This window comes from Siniperca chuatsi, linkage group LG12 (assembly GCF_020085105.1).
Source record: "Siniperca chuatsi isolate FFG_IHB_CAS linkage group LG12, ASM2008510v1, whole genome shotgun sequence".
In the NCBI taxonomy this organism is placed as follows: domain Eukaryota; kingdom Metazoa; phylum Chordata; class Actinopteri; order Centrarchiformes; family Sinipercidae; genus Siniperca; species Siniperca chuatsi.
Genome location: NC_058053.1, coordinates 6928086 through 6945531, shown reverse-complemented (window position 1 = coordinate 6945531; position 17446 = coordinate 6928086). Strand labels below are relative to the sequence as shown.

General features: G+C 37.6%; 1 protein-coding gene and 1 pseudogene across 3 annotated transcripts; one reads left to right on the top strand and one right to left on the bottom strand.

Annotated features, from left to right (window-relative positions):
• Positions 1-1332: 1332 nt before the first annotated feature.
• zgc:162396 (uncharacterized protein LOC555292 homolog) lies at positions 1333-8311 on the bottom strand. 3 transcript variants are annotated; one of them, XM_044216090.1, is made up of 7 exons: positions 8175-8311; positions 4817-5219; positions 4479-4639; positions 4139-4355; positions 2535-2635; positions 2019-2156; positions 1333-1900 (listed from the first exon to the last, which is right to left on the bottom strand). In XM_044216090.1, exons 2-7 carry the CDS (start codon positions 4925-4927, stop codon positions 1810-1812), a joined length of 819 nt encoding a protein of 272 aa, XP_044072025.1. In that variant the 5' UTR covers positions 4928-5219; positions 8175-8311; the 3' UTR covers positions 1333-1809. The 3 variants fall into 3 exon arrangements, with proteins under 3 accessions (XP_044072025.1, XP_044072023.1, XP_044072024.1); XM_044216088.1 differs by having other exon boundaries at positions 8132-8303; XM_044216089.1 differs by having other exon boundaries at positions 8069-8297.
• Positions 8312-8446: 135 nt separating this feature from the next.
• On the top strand, positions 8447-11909 carry LOC122885254 (annotated as a pseudogene).
• Positions 11910-17446: the final 5537 nt, after the last annotated feature.

Sequence of the window (17446 nt, the reverse complement as noted above, 5' to 3'; positions counted from 1 at the left end):
ATAATCTCATGGTACTCTTTAAGGACTGTTCGTTATTAATTGTCAGTGTATAAAGGTGACGCCCTGATGTGGTAGACAGCAGAATTGAATTCAGTCTATTTCCTGGTGTACTGTCGCCATACAATTGTGATCCCAAATCACCATACTTCAGGGTTAGTTAGTTTTAGTTAAGTTCCCATTAGTTTCAGTTAGTCTCCAAAACTCACTCTGGTCAAATCAAATCAAGCACAAAGCACTTTTAATTATTAACTATTAATACATCACATATTTAAAAATTTTATTTTCACATCTAGTTAACCTACTTAAAGCGAGACTGCAACTTTTTCTGAACAGCAGCAACAAGTGGCAACTGCAGCATAAAGGCATGTTAAATTTCCCTTCATTTTCCATCATTCTTTTCTGTCAGTTACTTTAAAGACATCAACATTATCCAATCTGTCTGAAAGCGAGTGCTGTGGCCACAAATAGGAAACAATACTCTCCTGAGTTTCGCTGTGTTAGATTCTTGTTTTACTTTTATGATAAAGCCATTGAAATGTTTTCCCATGACATGCTTAGTAGTTTAACAGTAGCATAAGGACAGAAGAGTCTTAAAGTCAGCAAAATGATTCAATGTCACTTACACAGCAATACCTATCTAAAGTTTGCTAACATTAGCCACCATGAGGTACTAGTTAAGTAAGTGGCAGTGACCCTTTTTAGAGGACATTTGTTGATAATGAATCTTCTACACATTTTATGGTGATTTTAAACCTGATATTACACCAGTACAAACTGATAATGCTGATAATCAATTAAAGTCTTGCTGTTTTACCTTAACACTACAACTTTTCATTTTAATGCAAAACCCATATCAATTGAGTGTGAAGTTTTTCCAAATTGGGCAAAATGGATTATGTGAGTGCCAGAAAATTCCTCATTAATTGCTACTTGGAGTTGAATTTTCAACATTACACATTGGTTTCCCAAAGAAAAATATTGCTATGTACTGTGTGTCCATTCACGTGCACATTCTATGTCTTATTATTTGTTATTTAAAGTTAACTATAGTATTGTTTTTTTTTTACAGTACAGATTTGTTTGCCTTCAATTTCTTTATAAAAAGCTGTACCTTGAACATGAGTTACTTTAGTTTCATTTACATTCCACAAAGCAGGTTCAATACTGTCAGCAGCGCCAAGCTGCCTTCTAATTACTGAGAAAGAGCAGTGAATAAAGAAAGGGCACTGAAGCAGTTATAACAAGTAAATGGGCTTGGCTAAAAAAACTTGACTTCTCATTTAAACCAAAGCATCTAAGCACCCCTTCTGTGAAATAACAGTGGCAGGCATGTTATATTTCAAAATAATTTATTTTTTCAAGTTATGTAACCTCTCAGTGTGCATTTAGGGCTGCAAGGGATCAACTGTTCTGTTGGGAAACGATTTGAGAGGTTGACGTTTCACTGTAAAATTAAGCATACTTTAAGACAAGCAAAATACAGTAGAGGTTACATATGAAGTCATTAGTATATGCTCTATTGACAGATATGTCAACATACCAGTAAACTGGTCCAAACATCCTTCACTATGACAAAAAGCAGTGTTAAGGATTATATTGTAAGTCTGGTCAGCTGACTTATCCACTTGCAATACACAATCACAGGGAAAACAAGAGTTCTACTGAGACAAAATTAGGTGTATTTAGAAATGTCCTCCTTTAGAAAACTCCTTCATGCACCAAGAATTAAACGTTTTGAAGTTCAAGTAAATTGCAACATCTCTGAGACTCACAAACATCTCTCTCTCTCTCTCAGTGCCACATTGTTGATTAATGTGGTTTTGATGCCAGGACACAAAAATATTCCAGTTCCTTCTCTATTTCAGTGTCAGGAGACGTGACTCCCATCTCCTCCAGAAACCTGTGAAGCAGTGCAATGATTGATTATTCAGCCTAGTATTCAGTAGAGCACCACAGAAAAACATTCAGACAGTGAATATTTTACAAAATGTGTGTGTGTGTGTGTGTGGATAGGTGACCTCTTCTGAGTGTTGAGCAGCAGGTCTTTAGCAGCCTGGGGATCGATCTTCTTGTAAGCTTGGAACATGGACCAGGACTCAATGAAACCCACCAGGTTCCTCACTGAGATTGACAAGTTCACCTGAATACACTCGATCCTGTTGTATCATTATATTGATGTGTTATTACATATAAAGATAATTCAAGAATACTGTGACAATAAAACAATCTTTACATTTAGCATTAATTCAAGTTAGCAATAATAGCTGCATTTTTGTTTTAAAGGAACAAGGTTAGATTGTGATTTCAGCTCTGCACTAGTTTGTTATTGCCTGTCTTTGACAAATAAGGGGATAACAGGGCGCAAAATGACTGGTTTGGGGTTTTGAATTGTCAGTTACTTCTCCTTGCCCTGCGTTACTGATGTACAACTTAATACTGCATCTGTCTTTGAAGGGCCAGCAGACAACGGTATTGTAGTTAGCTATCACAGAGGTGTGTTTAGGTTTCACAGTAAGTGTTTGTGTGATAATTACCTCTCTTTGTCTGGAAAAGGGATGGCTGAGTAGAGCTCTGCCAGCTTACTCTCAGATACAGCTACTTGGTTGCTAGTGTGTGGCAACAGCACATGCTTCACCTGGAAGTGAATGTATATAAATGATGCATTGAGTTTGTATTGCATGTATTTTGTGTCTGTCTGTCTGCCTGTATGAACGATACAATAATATACATATGCATAACCAAAGAAAGAAACAAACCAACAAATAAAGGCAATTGTGGCATGAGTGGATGATGGATTAAGTAGGTGATGGAAAATGAGTCTGTACACTGACCAATGCACTGTTGACAGAAGAAAACTGGACAGATTCAGACCACCAGGCTAGACTGTGATCAGGACAGGCAACGGTGGAGCACAGTTGACATTTAATTTGCTCCATCATTTTAGATGCCGAATAAAAGTCAAACAGGTGAAGCAGAGGGATGTTGATATATTCATGTGTATGTGAGTTAGGTAATAGTAGTAGTAACAGTAGCAGTAATTGCAGTCTAAATGGTGTTATTATTGTTATTGTCAGGAATCATTTCTCTATTTTTGCAGTTGTGCTACTGTATCATTTATTCATTCATTGCCTCACAATAGACTAGAATGTACTTTTGAAAGTATATTGAAAGTGTGATAGTACACAGTACTATTAGTCCCATATATTACCTACAGTATTGTAGAATATAGGCAATTGCCTACAATGGGAAGTCCACCTATGCTGATAGATATCAATGGGGAATTGCAACTACATCGATCTGAAATGTTATCTTGAAGGAATATTTCAGCATTTTGGGAAATACACTTATTTGCTTTCTTTCCAAGAATAACATAAGAGGATTGATGTCATATGCCTGTGCGTTAAGTGCAGAGCTGGAGATAGGAGGTGGTTCGCTTAGCTTAGCATAAAGACTGGAAGCAGGGGGAAACAGCTAGCCTGGGTTTGTCCAAAGTTTTAAAATCTGCCTATCAACTACTGTAAAGCACACTTGTTTGTTTAGTCCATACACAAACAGGAGTGTTAATAACGACAATTTGTGAATTTAGGAGTTTCGTGCTGTAACCATGTCCCGATGAACAACAGTGTATCCAGCCGCCGAATACATCTGTGCAGCATCTTCAGCTATAGTGCAAGTTGCCAGATCTGGTGAGTGATCACATGTTTTAGTATATAGGTCTCAGTGAAGGCATGATGGTACTAAACCTGACAACCTCTCTATGATGACTAGACTTTGGGAGACTATGCACAGTACTGCGACCGGCTGTTATTCGCCAATAAATAGTTTTTAAAAAAAACACAAATTGTAGTTTTAACATTTCTGTTTATGTTTCCCCCTGCTGCCAGTCTTTATGCTCAGCTAAGCTGACTACATCCTGTCTCCAGCTGTGTAGTCGACACTCAGAAAGATAGCTGAACTATTCCTTTAAACCCTGATGAAGGTTATTTTATTTATGTGGCCCCACCTTTTCAGTGTGTTATTAACTTAGTGTTATGTTTAGGCATTGGTGATACTGCCACTCTGTGTCAACAAAGCTTTGCACTGTTGATAAGGATTAACCCGGCTCACAACTAAACTAGGGGTCTAAATCTCCACCCACCTCTTCATAGATGTGCTTGAGTCTTTCTCCACAGTCCTGGTAGTGAAGTCTGGTGATAGAGTTACTGAAGCCCAGCAGAGCCATGCAACCCCGGGGTTTTAAAACCCGACTTGCCTCAACCAGGAACCTCGACTGATCAAACCAGTGGGCTGCTGACACTGCTGTCAGCAAGTCCACAGAGCTGTCTGGAAAAGGAAGCGCCTCTGCTGTCCCCTTCCTGCAGGGGCAACAAACAGGTCACACACTCCAAATACTTCTGGAACATTATCATTTCAAAGTCACGCTATATTTCCAAAGAGTAATTGCGTCCACGCATACAGAGTAACTCCCACACTCCTACCTGTATGTGACGTTAGGGTACCCTGGCACAGCTCTGGCCTCCTCCAGTTGACACTCACTGATGTCAATGCCCACCACTTCCTGGAAGTGTGGTGCCAGCAGCCGGGAATTCTGACCTGTCCCGCATCCCACATCCACTGCCAGCACATGTGGCTGTCCCTTCTGAGGATGTTAGCAGATATGCAGAACTTGTTGTCAATATGTTGAATGTTGCAAATGTGTGCTTCATAAACTCTTGTTTTGTTCACCAAATAGGCAGAATGCCCTATTAAAGGGCCCTATATGCACTATGATAACAGAATGTACTGTATATTCACAGGCTATTTGGCCATGACATACCTTTTTATCTAGGTATTGAAGAATAATGTTCTTGACCTCATCTGGAGGCGGGAAGCGATACTTTTGGTAGATGGCGGCATGATCCTTCCCCTCAAACAGCCGGTGTGTCATGGTGGGTTTTTTTTTTTTTTTTACTCTTCTCTCTCTCTGTGTTCTGCTGCCAATGTTTTCCCTTTGTTCGTCTTTATTCTCCTTCAGTCTCCAGTTTTGTTTGCCTTTGGTTTGTTTCCTTGCTTTTAGCCTCTTTTACCTTCTATATATCTTCTCTCTTATCTTCTTATATTCCTGCTGCGTCCTTTGTTAAAGCAGCTTCCTGCCGGACAGTCTCACGCTCTGCACTCTTGCTGGCATTTAACTCTTCACCCACTTCTTGAAGTGTAGTTTTTCTGCATCTTTTTGATATCTAACAGACACACAGGAAAATAATCACTCAGTTAAACAGTCAGTTACAGATTAAATCAAGCAGCAGTCTCAAACACGGGAGTACAAATACATTTACAACTGATTCTAGGAGTCTGCAACTCAGCTGCAGACTAGTTCATGTTTAACAGAGGCAGGGCCTTTTGCTTAACTCTTTCATGGCCAGAGCATTTCTGCACATTGTATTTTAACAGCTGCATATTGACATAATAATTATATTGTGAAATCATAATGTAAAATTGTGGAAAACACATTGGATCTGAGTTACTACACTTCTGCTGGTGCACCAATATATCTGCATGTGCTCAGAAACATTTTTCAAGTGACAAGTCACTTGATTTGTTTGACAAGTGTGCACCACTGGCAAATACAAAATAGTGTTTCTTTTCTTTTTAGCACAGTCACAAGTAACACACATTTCAAGTCATGACAAAACAGTCTTTTGCTTTCATACAACACACTTTCATTGCAATTTATTACACAGCTTGGTTTCTTATTTAGTTTTAGTTAGAGAGGATATTGTTAAATTCATCTTGATTTTAACTCTGGGTTTAGTTTTTAGAATATTATCCTTCCCTCAGTGTGCTAATGTCAAGTTAGCATTCTGAACCAAGCCTTAAATTACAACTACACAATAGTGTGACAGTGATCCTTTTGTCTGAGAACAGAGTTCATTCCTTCTGCGGGGCTCCCATTTATTTAAGAACACCTAATACCATGTAACCAGCCAAGCGGGTCTGATTCTTGAGTGTCAGTGCATTTGGCTATGTTCTTACATTCAGGTGACCAAATGTGAGCCACTTCCCGCCCATATATGGTGCCATGTTTTACTAGGTTTTAAATCTGGTATATCATCCATCACAATTCTGGCATGAGTCCAGTGCCTCTATAAACACAGGTCACTTTTAGTGCATAAAAGTGCAAGAAAAAGTTTAGCGACTACTACTGTCATAATACAGTATGCTACAGGTTGGATAAATTAAGTACCAAATGGGTATAAGTATAAAAGTATTTTAATTGCTCTCGAGGGATGGTGGAGATAATGACCTGTTGACCATTTCCAACTTAATTATTCTACATTAGTAACCTTTGAAAAATAAAGCATACAGTGACCCTTCCCATGGGTTCTGATTAGTCTTGACATCAAACATTGCATCAGAGGTCTTGAGCTAAACCCATATTTATCACAATGTCTAATGACTTTTCTTTTCTTTTTTTCTATCGCTAAAACTTATCTCAAGCCAGTACACAGTGACACTATTCCACAAAAGCTCTGTGTTCCAACACCTGGTGAAGATACATTAGGGATGTCAGGCATGGCAGTGGTGGGCATTAAGGAGGGCTGAGGGACTAATAAAAGTCATTACAGTAACCTTACATCACTCATGACCTGTGTGTGTGTATGACCAGTTGTTTTGTATGTAACTATATCAGGGTCTCAAAGAAAAGCAAAAGATTACATCACGTTTCATAATAGACTCACAAGGGTGTACAGAAATTATTGTTGTACACTTGCATGAGGTTGCACCAATGCCCGATTATGAGGTCTAAAGGTCTAAGCAATTATTTGATAAACATGATTTCTTTTTTAAACTTGAGCCTAAATCGGTCAGATTTTGTTTGTTTTACTCAAACATTCTTTACGGCAGCGAGCCAGTTTGTGTTATTAGATGAACAATCCTTCCACACCACTGTAGGTGCATATACAAAAACACACACTCATGGAGTTCAAAGTACTGACTTGTGTCAACATTATGCTGAATCATCAGAGCTGGTTTGCCTCGATGAGAAATTGTATTAGTATTTGTTTATCAGTATTTGAAGCCTGTCAGTATCAAAGATCATGTCAGAACCTACTGGACTTAATAAAGAACAATCCGTCTATGAGTCTGATTATAATCTATTGAAGGATAAGGCAGGATATTCTATACTTTTCTTACTGTCAACAAATCCCATGAAAATGGATGAATTGATGCTGCATGCAAGTATTATATGTGCTACCAAGATCTGATATAAAGTATTCCTCTGTGCCACAGAACTCTATTGTTGTCCAAGGCTATCAAAAACACAACACACTGTTGTATTGGGTGACATGTTCCTTCATCTTGATGAACTGTAGTTTATCTTGAGTCATACATACACCAGCCCAGGGATGTTGGATGTCAGTCAGAGTTGGGGGATGCTGAGAGAAGCTCAGGCTACATAATGAACGATGGTTTTTGCTTTAGTTTGAATGGCCAGGATCATTTATATCTAATAGATATTAACAGCAATTGACAACAGTTTTAGAGTGTTTTACGCTCGAGCAGACCTGAACACCAATATACTGTGTGTCACAGCAACTACACAGGCAACAACTAATGCATGAGAACTGCAAGGAGAGGGAGAGACAGCGCCTGGAAGCGGGCGACAGCTGTGACTGATGACCAGGTTAATAGGTAATTCCGTGGGACAACACATGCGCTGCAAATACACACGATACAACCAAATACAGAAATGCACGGCAAATACACACGACAACGGAAGTGTTTCTAGAGGACGCTAAAAAGTGCTGAACACGGTTTTATACAGTCTATGTTCGTGACTCATGAAGTTATTGAAGCCGGGTCCGTGTATCATTCACGTTTGTGTTGTGGGTTTTTGACGTCTGCTACTGCTCTACGCATGCGCTGAAAAGTGACCCCTGCACAGTGGCGGCTGGTGGAAAATTGTGATCACGGTGGTCCTGCGGCCGTCGTCCAGCTGCGTAGCGATGTTTACTCTGACTAATGTGGCTAACGTTAGCTTGACAGAATTATCCGTGTGTGCCGGGGTGTGCCTGTGTGTCCTTACTGCCTGTCTGGTGGACCAGCTACGAGAGAAGACTCGCATACGCCGCTTCCATTTTTCGCTAACCTGCCGTCTGATTGTCCGGTTGATCTGGTCCCAGCTCTTTCACCTGTAGTTTCTTCGTCAAAGTTCTCCTCTCAAACAGATCTTGGAGGGGAGATTTTCCCGAGTAAGGGTTGGGTCTTACTAGTTAGTTAAAATGGCACCTGTCGAGGTCCTGACCATAGACTGTATAAAAGATCTACTGATCTACTAGCAGTGGCTCGCTTGGGGGCGATACAATAATCGCCCTTTTCGGATTAGATTTGAGGATGCTGATTGGCTAAATGTTAAGCTTAAAATGACATCACATAAGGCTACGTTTATTAGCGGACACTTTTATCCAAAGCAACTGACAATAAGTGCATTCAACCAAAATTTACAAGAATCATGCAAATACATCAACTTCATCAAATATGCTGAACTGCTTCAAGTGCTACATTTAGAAACAATAAGAGACAGATAAAGAGTTTTTTATGTTCTTTTTTTTATTTTAATGAAGTGATTGTCATATCATGAAACCTGAAATCTGAGTTGTGAGAAATATACAGGGTTGAATGTTCTCTCTCAAGCACTCCAAGAAAAACGACAGCATCAGTCATTTTAGCAAGTATGCCGAAACAACATATGTTTATGCTCAAATGACAAAGCCCTCTAGTGGCCCTAGGAATTATGATGGGAACAAAGGAGCAAGTAAGGTAGTAGGGAGGAGGCCGCGTGCTTGGCCACCCCTCACATTAAAGAATTTCAGGTTAAAGTCAGTGTTAGTAGAACTGTAAGACTGCAACGAAGAGCTAGTTGTAAGTTTACTGAAACTGAGACTGAGCCAGGTTCATTTGTGCAGTTCACTCTGGTCTAGCCTCTCCCATCTCCTCTTACTTCCCACTTCATGTAGTCACTGCATGGATTAAGGTCCTCTGATTCTGTGCCATAACTTTCCCTGTAAATCATGTAAAGTTCATATTCAAGCCTCCTCTAGTTGAACTGATGTATTAAAGAGATCCGTGTGACTTTCAATACCTAATTAAATAGGTGTTGTGACGTCAAGTAAACAGCAATCCAAACTCCTTTCACAACGGCATGTAAGTCAGGATATAGCTTAATGGCATCAAGAAGTGCATGTAGTCATGAAAAATGAGAGTCTGCAGCCAGGTTAGCACAGGTTAGCGTGTTAGCATGCAAACATTAATTAGCACTAAACACAAAGTACAGCTGAGACTGGAATGTCATTAGTTTTGCAGGTATTTGGTCATAAATCAAGTATTGGAAAAAGCTATCGTCTGATGACGATTTAGACTCTGGGGACAACGGCCAGTGTTTCTGGGCTTCTAGTGTAGCCAGTGGATATCCGGATAACGGATATCTGCGCCAAGACTTCTTCTTCCTTGCACCAGTCATTGTTTACAATCCGATTAGCAATCTTGGAACCCATTCGTTATCATCTGACATTTTTTAAAAAGCTAATGAAAAGTTCATCTCTAGGGTTGTGAGACTGATAAAAAGCTAAATCGTCAGGACCAAAGTGGTGGACCGACCGACCGACACTGCCATCCCAATAGCCATGCTGCTAGCATGGTTAAATTAATGTTTAAATATTAAATGTTTTGAATAAATCCAAGATTTTAGAAACTAAATTGACTAATTAAATGCAATTACCCTTTCATCATCATTAGTGTAAACTCGTATAAATTCAACAACCATAAGACACCAGTTAGTAGTAGTTGGAATTGAAACATCAGCTTTTGAAGTGTACCATATCAGAATTTAAAGACAGATGATGATTAAAACCCTAGAATAATGCTTAACAGTTTTAATCCAGGATTTGGGCATTTTGAAGTAGCTTGTGCTGTCAATATGTTTTTGACAAAACTCAAAATTGTAGTTGATGCCATTGACCAGACTACATTCTAATCTTAACCTACAGAATTCAGTGGTAACACGTGTTGTCAATATGTGACATAAACTTTGGCCTGGTATTGCCATTAGACAGTTTGTTTGAAATGTATTTACGCTCAAGACTTATTTATCTTCTGAGCAATTTTTATTATGATCAGCAAAAGTGTTTACATCTTCGCCATAAAGGCTATGTGCATGCCAAATTTGTGTTGATGTGTTTTGCACACATTAAACTCCTCATGGGGTGACCTGATTATGTGTGACCAGTTAAAGAGGCTCTCAGCTGCTCCTGTGAAACGACAGATAACATGAGGAATATTTATAAGTGGTGAAAACCACTGATTTATACAGATATAATAACTGAGACTCTGGCCATTTTGATTCAACATACTTATTGTTGATGTTAGGACTTATTACGAATACATGTTTCTTTCTTGTAATCATTTTGCATCATTCAAACTTTGGTTCTCTCATTTGGTTCAGTGCTCTCCAAGTCAAAACTAACCCAACAGGTAACAAGGAGTTGCAGCTGCATACTGTAGGTAACTGCTGACAGGATCCAGCTGTAGAATTTTCTTTATTCATCAAACAATCTGGTACTATCTATGGGGAGAATGGAAAACAGTACTTATCCCCCCTATTTCAACCTCACCATGTTTGTGAACGTAGGCAAGTACCGCTACCCATCATTTGTTTTGTGTTTGCTGTTGTATGCTTTTATTATCTCAGCTAATCTCGTCATAATAGTGGTAATATCAAGAGAGAAAACTTTACATGAGCCCATGTATATTTTTATTATGTGTCTCTCTATTAACTCTGTATGGCTCTGCTGGCTTCTTCTTCAGATTTCTGAGAGACCTTCTGTCTGATACTCATTTGATCTCACGATCAGCTTGTTTCACTCAGATCTATGTCATTTATACATATGCATCCTATGAGCTCACCCTTTTAGGCATTATGGCATATGATCGGTATGTTGCTGTATGTCAACCTTTACATTACCACAGCAAAATAACATCCAAGGTGGTCTCTAAGTTGGTCGCCTTAGCATTGATCTATCCAGCCTTTTCTGTTGCAGCCTGTGTCTATTTGGCCTCCAGACTACCATTGTGTGGCAATAAGATACCAAAGGTATTCTGTTCCAACTGGCCTGCTGTAAAATTGTCATGTGTCACTACTGTGATTAATAACCTTGTTGGCATGTTTGTGTCCAAAAGCACAGTCTTTCTGCCCCTGGCTTTTGATTATTTCATTACTGTGTTTTGTGATGTTGCTCTCAGCAGATCTCAAAGACCTGAATCCATTTCTAGCTGTAATTATATCACTTGAGTTTGTGGTGATTGCTCTAATTGTGAATCCTCTTGTGTATGGCCTGAAGTTACCAGAAATTTGAACACATATATTAATAATGTTTTCATGCTCAAAACCTGACTAACTAAACCTTAGAAATAAGAGTAACGTAATTAACCTGTGCTGTTTCTATAAGTAAATGCTCTGATCTAGATCTAGAGTTCTTTCATCATTACTTTAAAACCTTTTATTTACACATCTGGCTCCAGCAATGCTGTGTGTCATAGCAAAGGGGGTGAATACTTGTGCAAACAATTATTTAATCTGTAATTTAAATCAATTTGTAGAGATTTATTTTAACATTGATATTAAAGTATTTTTTTTCTGTTTATCAATTTTAATCACTTTCACTGTATTCAATGTTGTAACCAAAGAAAACTAAAAACTCCAAGGCAGTTGAATATTTTTCAGGCACTCCTGATTGAAGGATATAGAGTTTGTGATGAAAAGTGGTGTTATTGTATGACATAAAAGAGTCACTGAGAAAAAATGGCATTGGGAACTTGGGATAATGGACATTTTGAAATAAAAGCTGCTGTAATTAAATAAAAATGACCTGAAATACCCTGTTATTGTGACAATAAACATGATGAAATAAAATTATAATTATAATTAAGTAAGTAAATGGTTACATATACATATTACAATTATATATATATTCATTATATGTAAGGTATATTTACATATTTAATATTGAACACTTTGGGTCTCTATTTTTTCTCCCATAAGTTTTGCCTAGGTAGACTGTGCCACTTTACATGCAAGTAATAATTTGAATGTATAGGGGAAGTGAGCAAGTGTAAATAAAGTGTAAGCAGAAAACAATAATACTTATGTAAAGTTTTTTTATGAATGCATTGATAAGTTATAATTCTGCTGTATCACATACCTATTTTTTTCCTAATCATTTTTACAGAGAATTGCCAGCTAAGTGATGTTAAACCAGAAACCGACCTGGTTTTGATATATCTATTATCAGCACAACTTTTAAGACTTACTTTCCAAATAAAAAGAAAGGTAAACCAACTTCTGGCATAGTGGGGTGACTAAAATAGAGCCCTTTGTGTTTAATAGAATAGTCCTTTTGCAAAAAATGATTTAATACTTCTGGACCATTTCTTCAAAGGTAATGTAAGTGCACTCTCTCCCCTGCCATATAGAGAGCAGTGCAGTCACTAATCTTGTCCAAGCACCCACAAGCTCCTTCAGCAATCAAGTGACAGTAGTACAAGTAGCACACTCACTGTTTTCTCATCCATTCACACAACATTAACACTAGTGATCTAACTGCAATCATAATAAATGAAGGGTGTAAATAGTGGAAACTGTTAGAGTTCATGGTCTAGAGACCCAAATGCAGGACACGGAGTAGGATTTGAACGGTAGAAACACAGTATACTTCGTGGTCTTGATTGGTGATAAGCAGCAGGTGTGCCGGCGATCTCAGCAGCAGGAGGGAAACCGGAGCGCCACGCCCAGACCCACACACACACACACAGACAAACAGACAAACTTGTTTAATTTATGTCATCCTCATTAATCTTATCCATTAAAAATATTTAAAATAAAATCACACAAGTTATATCTCCGGAATGTCTTTTGTCTGTCTACTTGTCTTTCCTCTCAGAGGAGTGACAGGAGGAGGAGGGTTAGCAGGCACACACGCGCGTTCCCTGCTTGACAATACGCAACACTGATAGTTTTCACTGGAGCCTGCAGAGCGAAAAAACAGACTTAAGACACACAGACATTTTCCAGTTTGATGCCCTCAAAAAACTGAAAAAATACATTTTGATCAGTTTTTTCATTTTCCAGATTGGATGAGAAAATTGAATGAATACTATAAGACTTGTAGGCTATTTTTGTATGCTCAAGCTTATAGCTATGACTGTGTAAGTACAGTAATGTGTTTTATACATGCTGGACAACACTGACATACAAATAACCTCTTCATGTTGTTTTCTGTGTTGTGATTTGATTTTAATATCACATGGAAAATTCACGTCATGATGAAAAACAATTTGAGACAAAAAGCTAAATAATTGTCATTTAACATATGTTTTTCATTTTATTATGACACAGTAACTGCATACGTAAAAAGGAAATATAACATATAACAATGTTTATTGCATTTCAATGTATTTCTTTTTTTGTTTGTAATTGTTCCATAGTACTGTCCTACCTTATTTCATAAAATAAACTTTCTGACTCAACCTCTTGCTTAGTTTTCATGGTAATATAACTGACACCTCTAAAAGAACAGCTGGTCGCAGTCTGGCCCCTGTGGTTTAAATTGGCTATAACTTCCTCTCCTTTCTGGTTTTCTTATCCACTGTGTAGTGCACTGCACATGTGCTTTAGTGTGTTACTCCTACCTGCTCTGCCGCACTTGGTCCATAGACTTTACATTGGGATGATGTCACAAACATAAAGATTGTTGTAGTTCATTTGGATGGCAACAAATGAATTAATTGTTTAACTTTGTTAGGTCCGCAGATTTCAACTTCTAACAGCAAGTGGTTTAGCAGATACAAATTTATCCTTGAACATGAATAGTACTGTCTTCTCTTCTTAACTTTGTGTACCACGGCCTACAGGAGCAACTCTGGCTTTGGTTGTGCATTTCATAGTCCACTGTATGTTATCTAAACTACCTGACTACCTGATATGTTTTAATGAATGAGTTTATTTTATCTCTTCACTGCCACTCTTAAATAGGAACTTATAAGCGTCACCCTAACTTCAAATGAACTCTATTAATTATGAACATTTTTACGACAAACTCAATTTACCAGTGGGCCAGTGCATAAGAGCCCCAGTGGATTCTCCCACTCCAACAGACACTCATGTAAACAAAGAAATGCTAAGCTGTGCTACACTTCCACATAGACTATACACTATCCCAGACAGATGAACCCATAGATGCAAGGCAGCATGAGTACGAAAACTGAAACAGTAAAAAAACATATCTTAATAGAGTTTGTCTGGCATGCCTAGATTAGCCAGCTCTCCTTTCCTAATAAAACTGCTTGACAGAATGATACAGTATGACACTGCAACAGTTATTGGAAATGACACAGGAGTTAGTCACTTTTTCCACCCCATCAGAGGGAAGTAGAAAAATTGGTGGTACAGTTGTCTCTGAGTTTTATGTTCCCTGATCAGCCAGTAAGGTGTTTGTTTGATTTACCTTTATGATAGTTTATTTATTTTATTTGTTGAGTTAGGGGAACTCTTCTATACTTGAGAAGTACTCTCTACAACAAATCCTAAATTATCCGTACCTTCTTGTATTAAATGTAATACATCAATTTATTTATTTATTTATGTAAAAAAAATAATAAAAATTATTCTTAAACTGCTGTTTTATAGCATTACACTTTTGTTCGTTTCTTGCCCTCCTACTGCACGTTACTTCATGTTTCTTGGCTTCACTTTGTCCTAGCGTGTTGCTGTACTCCCTCTTTGAAGTCAAAACTCTGCATTGAAGTACATTCTACTGAAGGACTACGACCATTTACAGTAAGTGGGGTATCCAGAGGCATTTTCCTGGGCTTCACCTTACTCACAGATGCCACTTGGTGGCTGTTGGTGCACACAACAACTTCTGGGTGTTAGAATTAAAATGCTAATTAATTTAAGTGCCCCCTTGCTTGTGCTGCTGTAATAATGCTGCGCTGGGCCGTTACTGATTCTGGGGCAGAGTGGCAGAAGACAATGAGAGACAACTGTAGGGTGGCTAACTTTTGACGCTTAAAATAAGTCAGTCTTTATAGTATAACTTGCATTAGACTGATCTAAGAGTAAAATTAATGCTACAGAGAAATCTAAAATATCTTTGTCAAACCGGCCCCTGGAGCTAGATTATTGTAATAGTAGTCAGCCATGACTGTGAAATAAGCATAAATACACTTAAAATTTACAAATTTTAAGTATGCTTAAGAAATCATATTGTTCAAGTGATGAAAATTATATATTTGGACATAACAAAAAGCATAAAAAATGTTCAACATTAGTGGAAAATTCCACTCTCCAAGTGCCTTCAGGTTTTATGTTATTTTTTCATGCATTGCTCATACAATAGATTGCAACACACTGAAAAAAAAAAGAAAGCTCTTTCACAACGCGTTTGGCTTGTTTGAATCCCCAGCCCATGTGTTGCTGTAGTCAGACAAAATATTAATAACAGTGCGAAGAGACCAGACACTGTTAGGGAATGAGCTACCCTTCACAGGAAAAATATAAAATACAGAGTTTTCTAACCATGATAGATAATGTTTTTCTAATAACAATGTATTTACTTTCAGGTCTAATTGAAACAAAGAACCACCAATTTACTCTCTTCTCTCTCACTGTACTGTTTGATTTTTCTAGCAAATGTTTCTCTTATTGTGACCATCATCTTGGATAAAAACCTGCATGAACCAGTGTATATTCTATTGTGCACTTTTTTCATGAATGGACTTTATGGGGCAACAGGTTTCTACCCCAAATGTTTCTGGGATCAGCTTTCTTCTGTTATGTTATCACTTATTATGGAGACATTACTCTAGTAATGTACACATTTGCCTACAGTAATCTGTCTATTCTTGCAGTCATGGCATATGACAGATACGTGGCTATATGTCAACCACTGGAGTACCACTCAGTTTTGTCAAAGCAAAGACTCTTATCTTGGTTAACACCATTTTGCATTATAAACACAAATATTTTTATAAAATCTAGATTAGTTATGCAGCCCATATGTTGGCAGACCTTTTGAATTGGATTATTGTTACACATTTCCCAGCTGAAACTATTAACAACATAGTTGCATACATAACAATAATAATAATTTACGTATTTCATGTTTTTTTTATAGTTTGGTCCTACATGTATTTTTCTTGTGATTATATTTTTCATATAACGCATATTTAATATGGTTCAAAAGATTTACCTCAAACCCTTCAAAACTTTAATGTAATAGAATTTCTTGTCATACCTCTTATTATGAATCCTCTAATTTATGGTTTTAAAGTGACCAAGATTCAAAACAGAATTTGGGGTTTTGTTAATATTCAAATTAAATAATATATATATGTACTTTATTTCTTCTCTTACAAATTAAGGAAACTCATATGTCTCTACTCAGAGCTAAAGTCTTGGCTATGATGCTCGGGGATCAATAAAGTATTTCTGATTCTGAGATTTAAAGTGCTAAAATAAATGCCTATTCTGGGTGTACTACTGTACTCTGAAAATGGTGGCAGCACAGGGCATACTTACATTATTTGGATTTTGTTAAAGGCCTAGTAAACTGCAGTTCCTGATGTTGAACATTTGTGCGAGTGGAGAATATGATGCAGTGGTAGCATCTAGTGTGTTTTTGCTTTTTCATTATTCCCTGTCTTTTAACTTTTTTATTTTTATCTTTTAAATGTTTTGTGAAAAATGGACTTGTTAGCGTCAGCAATAGAATTAAAAGTCAACATAAAAAAGATGCAGGTGAAGCAATAATGAAAGGTTATGGTGTGAAATATTCACACCATATTATTTGAAAATAAATTATTAGAACAAACAGTCACAGAAGATGACAGTGTTCCGTTTTGCGAATAGCCTAACTGCAGACACTGAAAGCTTAATTACCTTTTATTTTGTAGGCATGGTCTTATCGCATCATCGCCTTGCTTATCCATATTATTTATCAATGTTACATAATAAAGTGCTTTATGCAGACCCACCTTTTTACTCTTGCTTTTAGTTCAGTCTGAGGTTGCTCCATGGTTTTTTGTTAAGTCCACTCTTAACTTATTTCTAAGGTGGAGGCTATCTGAGGTAATCAGGAGTGACTGCTGATGCTGGAGCACCAACATGCACTGTAAGTCATGTCTTTCCTCAAGAAAGGGAAATTGGGGTACCAGAAAAGAAAGAAAGGAAAGAGGAAGAACACAAACTGAGGGAAAACAGCTTTTGATGAATTTATTTCAAAAGAAAGGTGAGCACAACTTACACAGTTGAATGGTTGAAGCTAATATCAGCTGTTGTTTAGATTGAAGGCAATTAGCCAGGAATCTAGCTTGGAGCATATTTGTATTGTATAACATAAATTAATCAGTA

Excerpts from the sequence above, each read along its gene's own strand:
- zgc:162396 (XM_044216090.1), bottom strand. The coding sequence starts at position 4,927 with ATGACACACCGGCTGTTTGAGGGGAAGGATCATGCCGCCATCTACCAA. Across the intron at positions 4,640-4,816 it reads TTCAATACCTAGATAAAAAG|AAGGGACAGCCACATGTGCT; the intron begins GTATGTCATGGC and ends TAACATCCTCAG. Across the intron at positions 2,636-4,138 it reads TCAAGCACATCTATGAAGAG|GTGAAGCATGTGCTGTTGCC; the intron begins GTGGGTGGAGAT and ends ATTCACTTCCAG.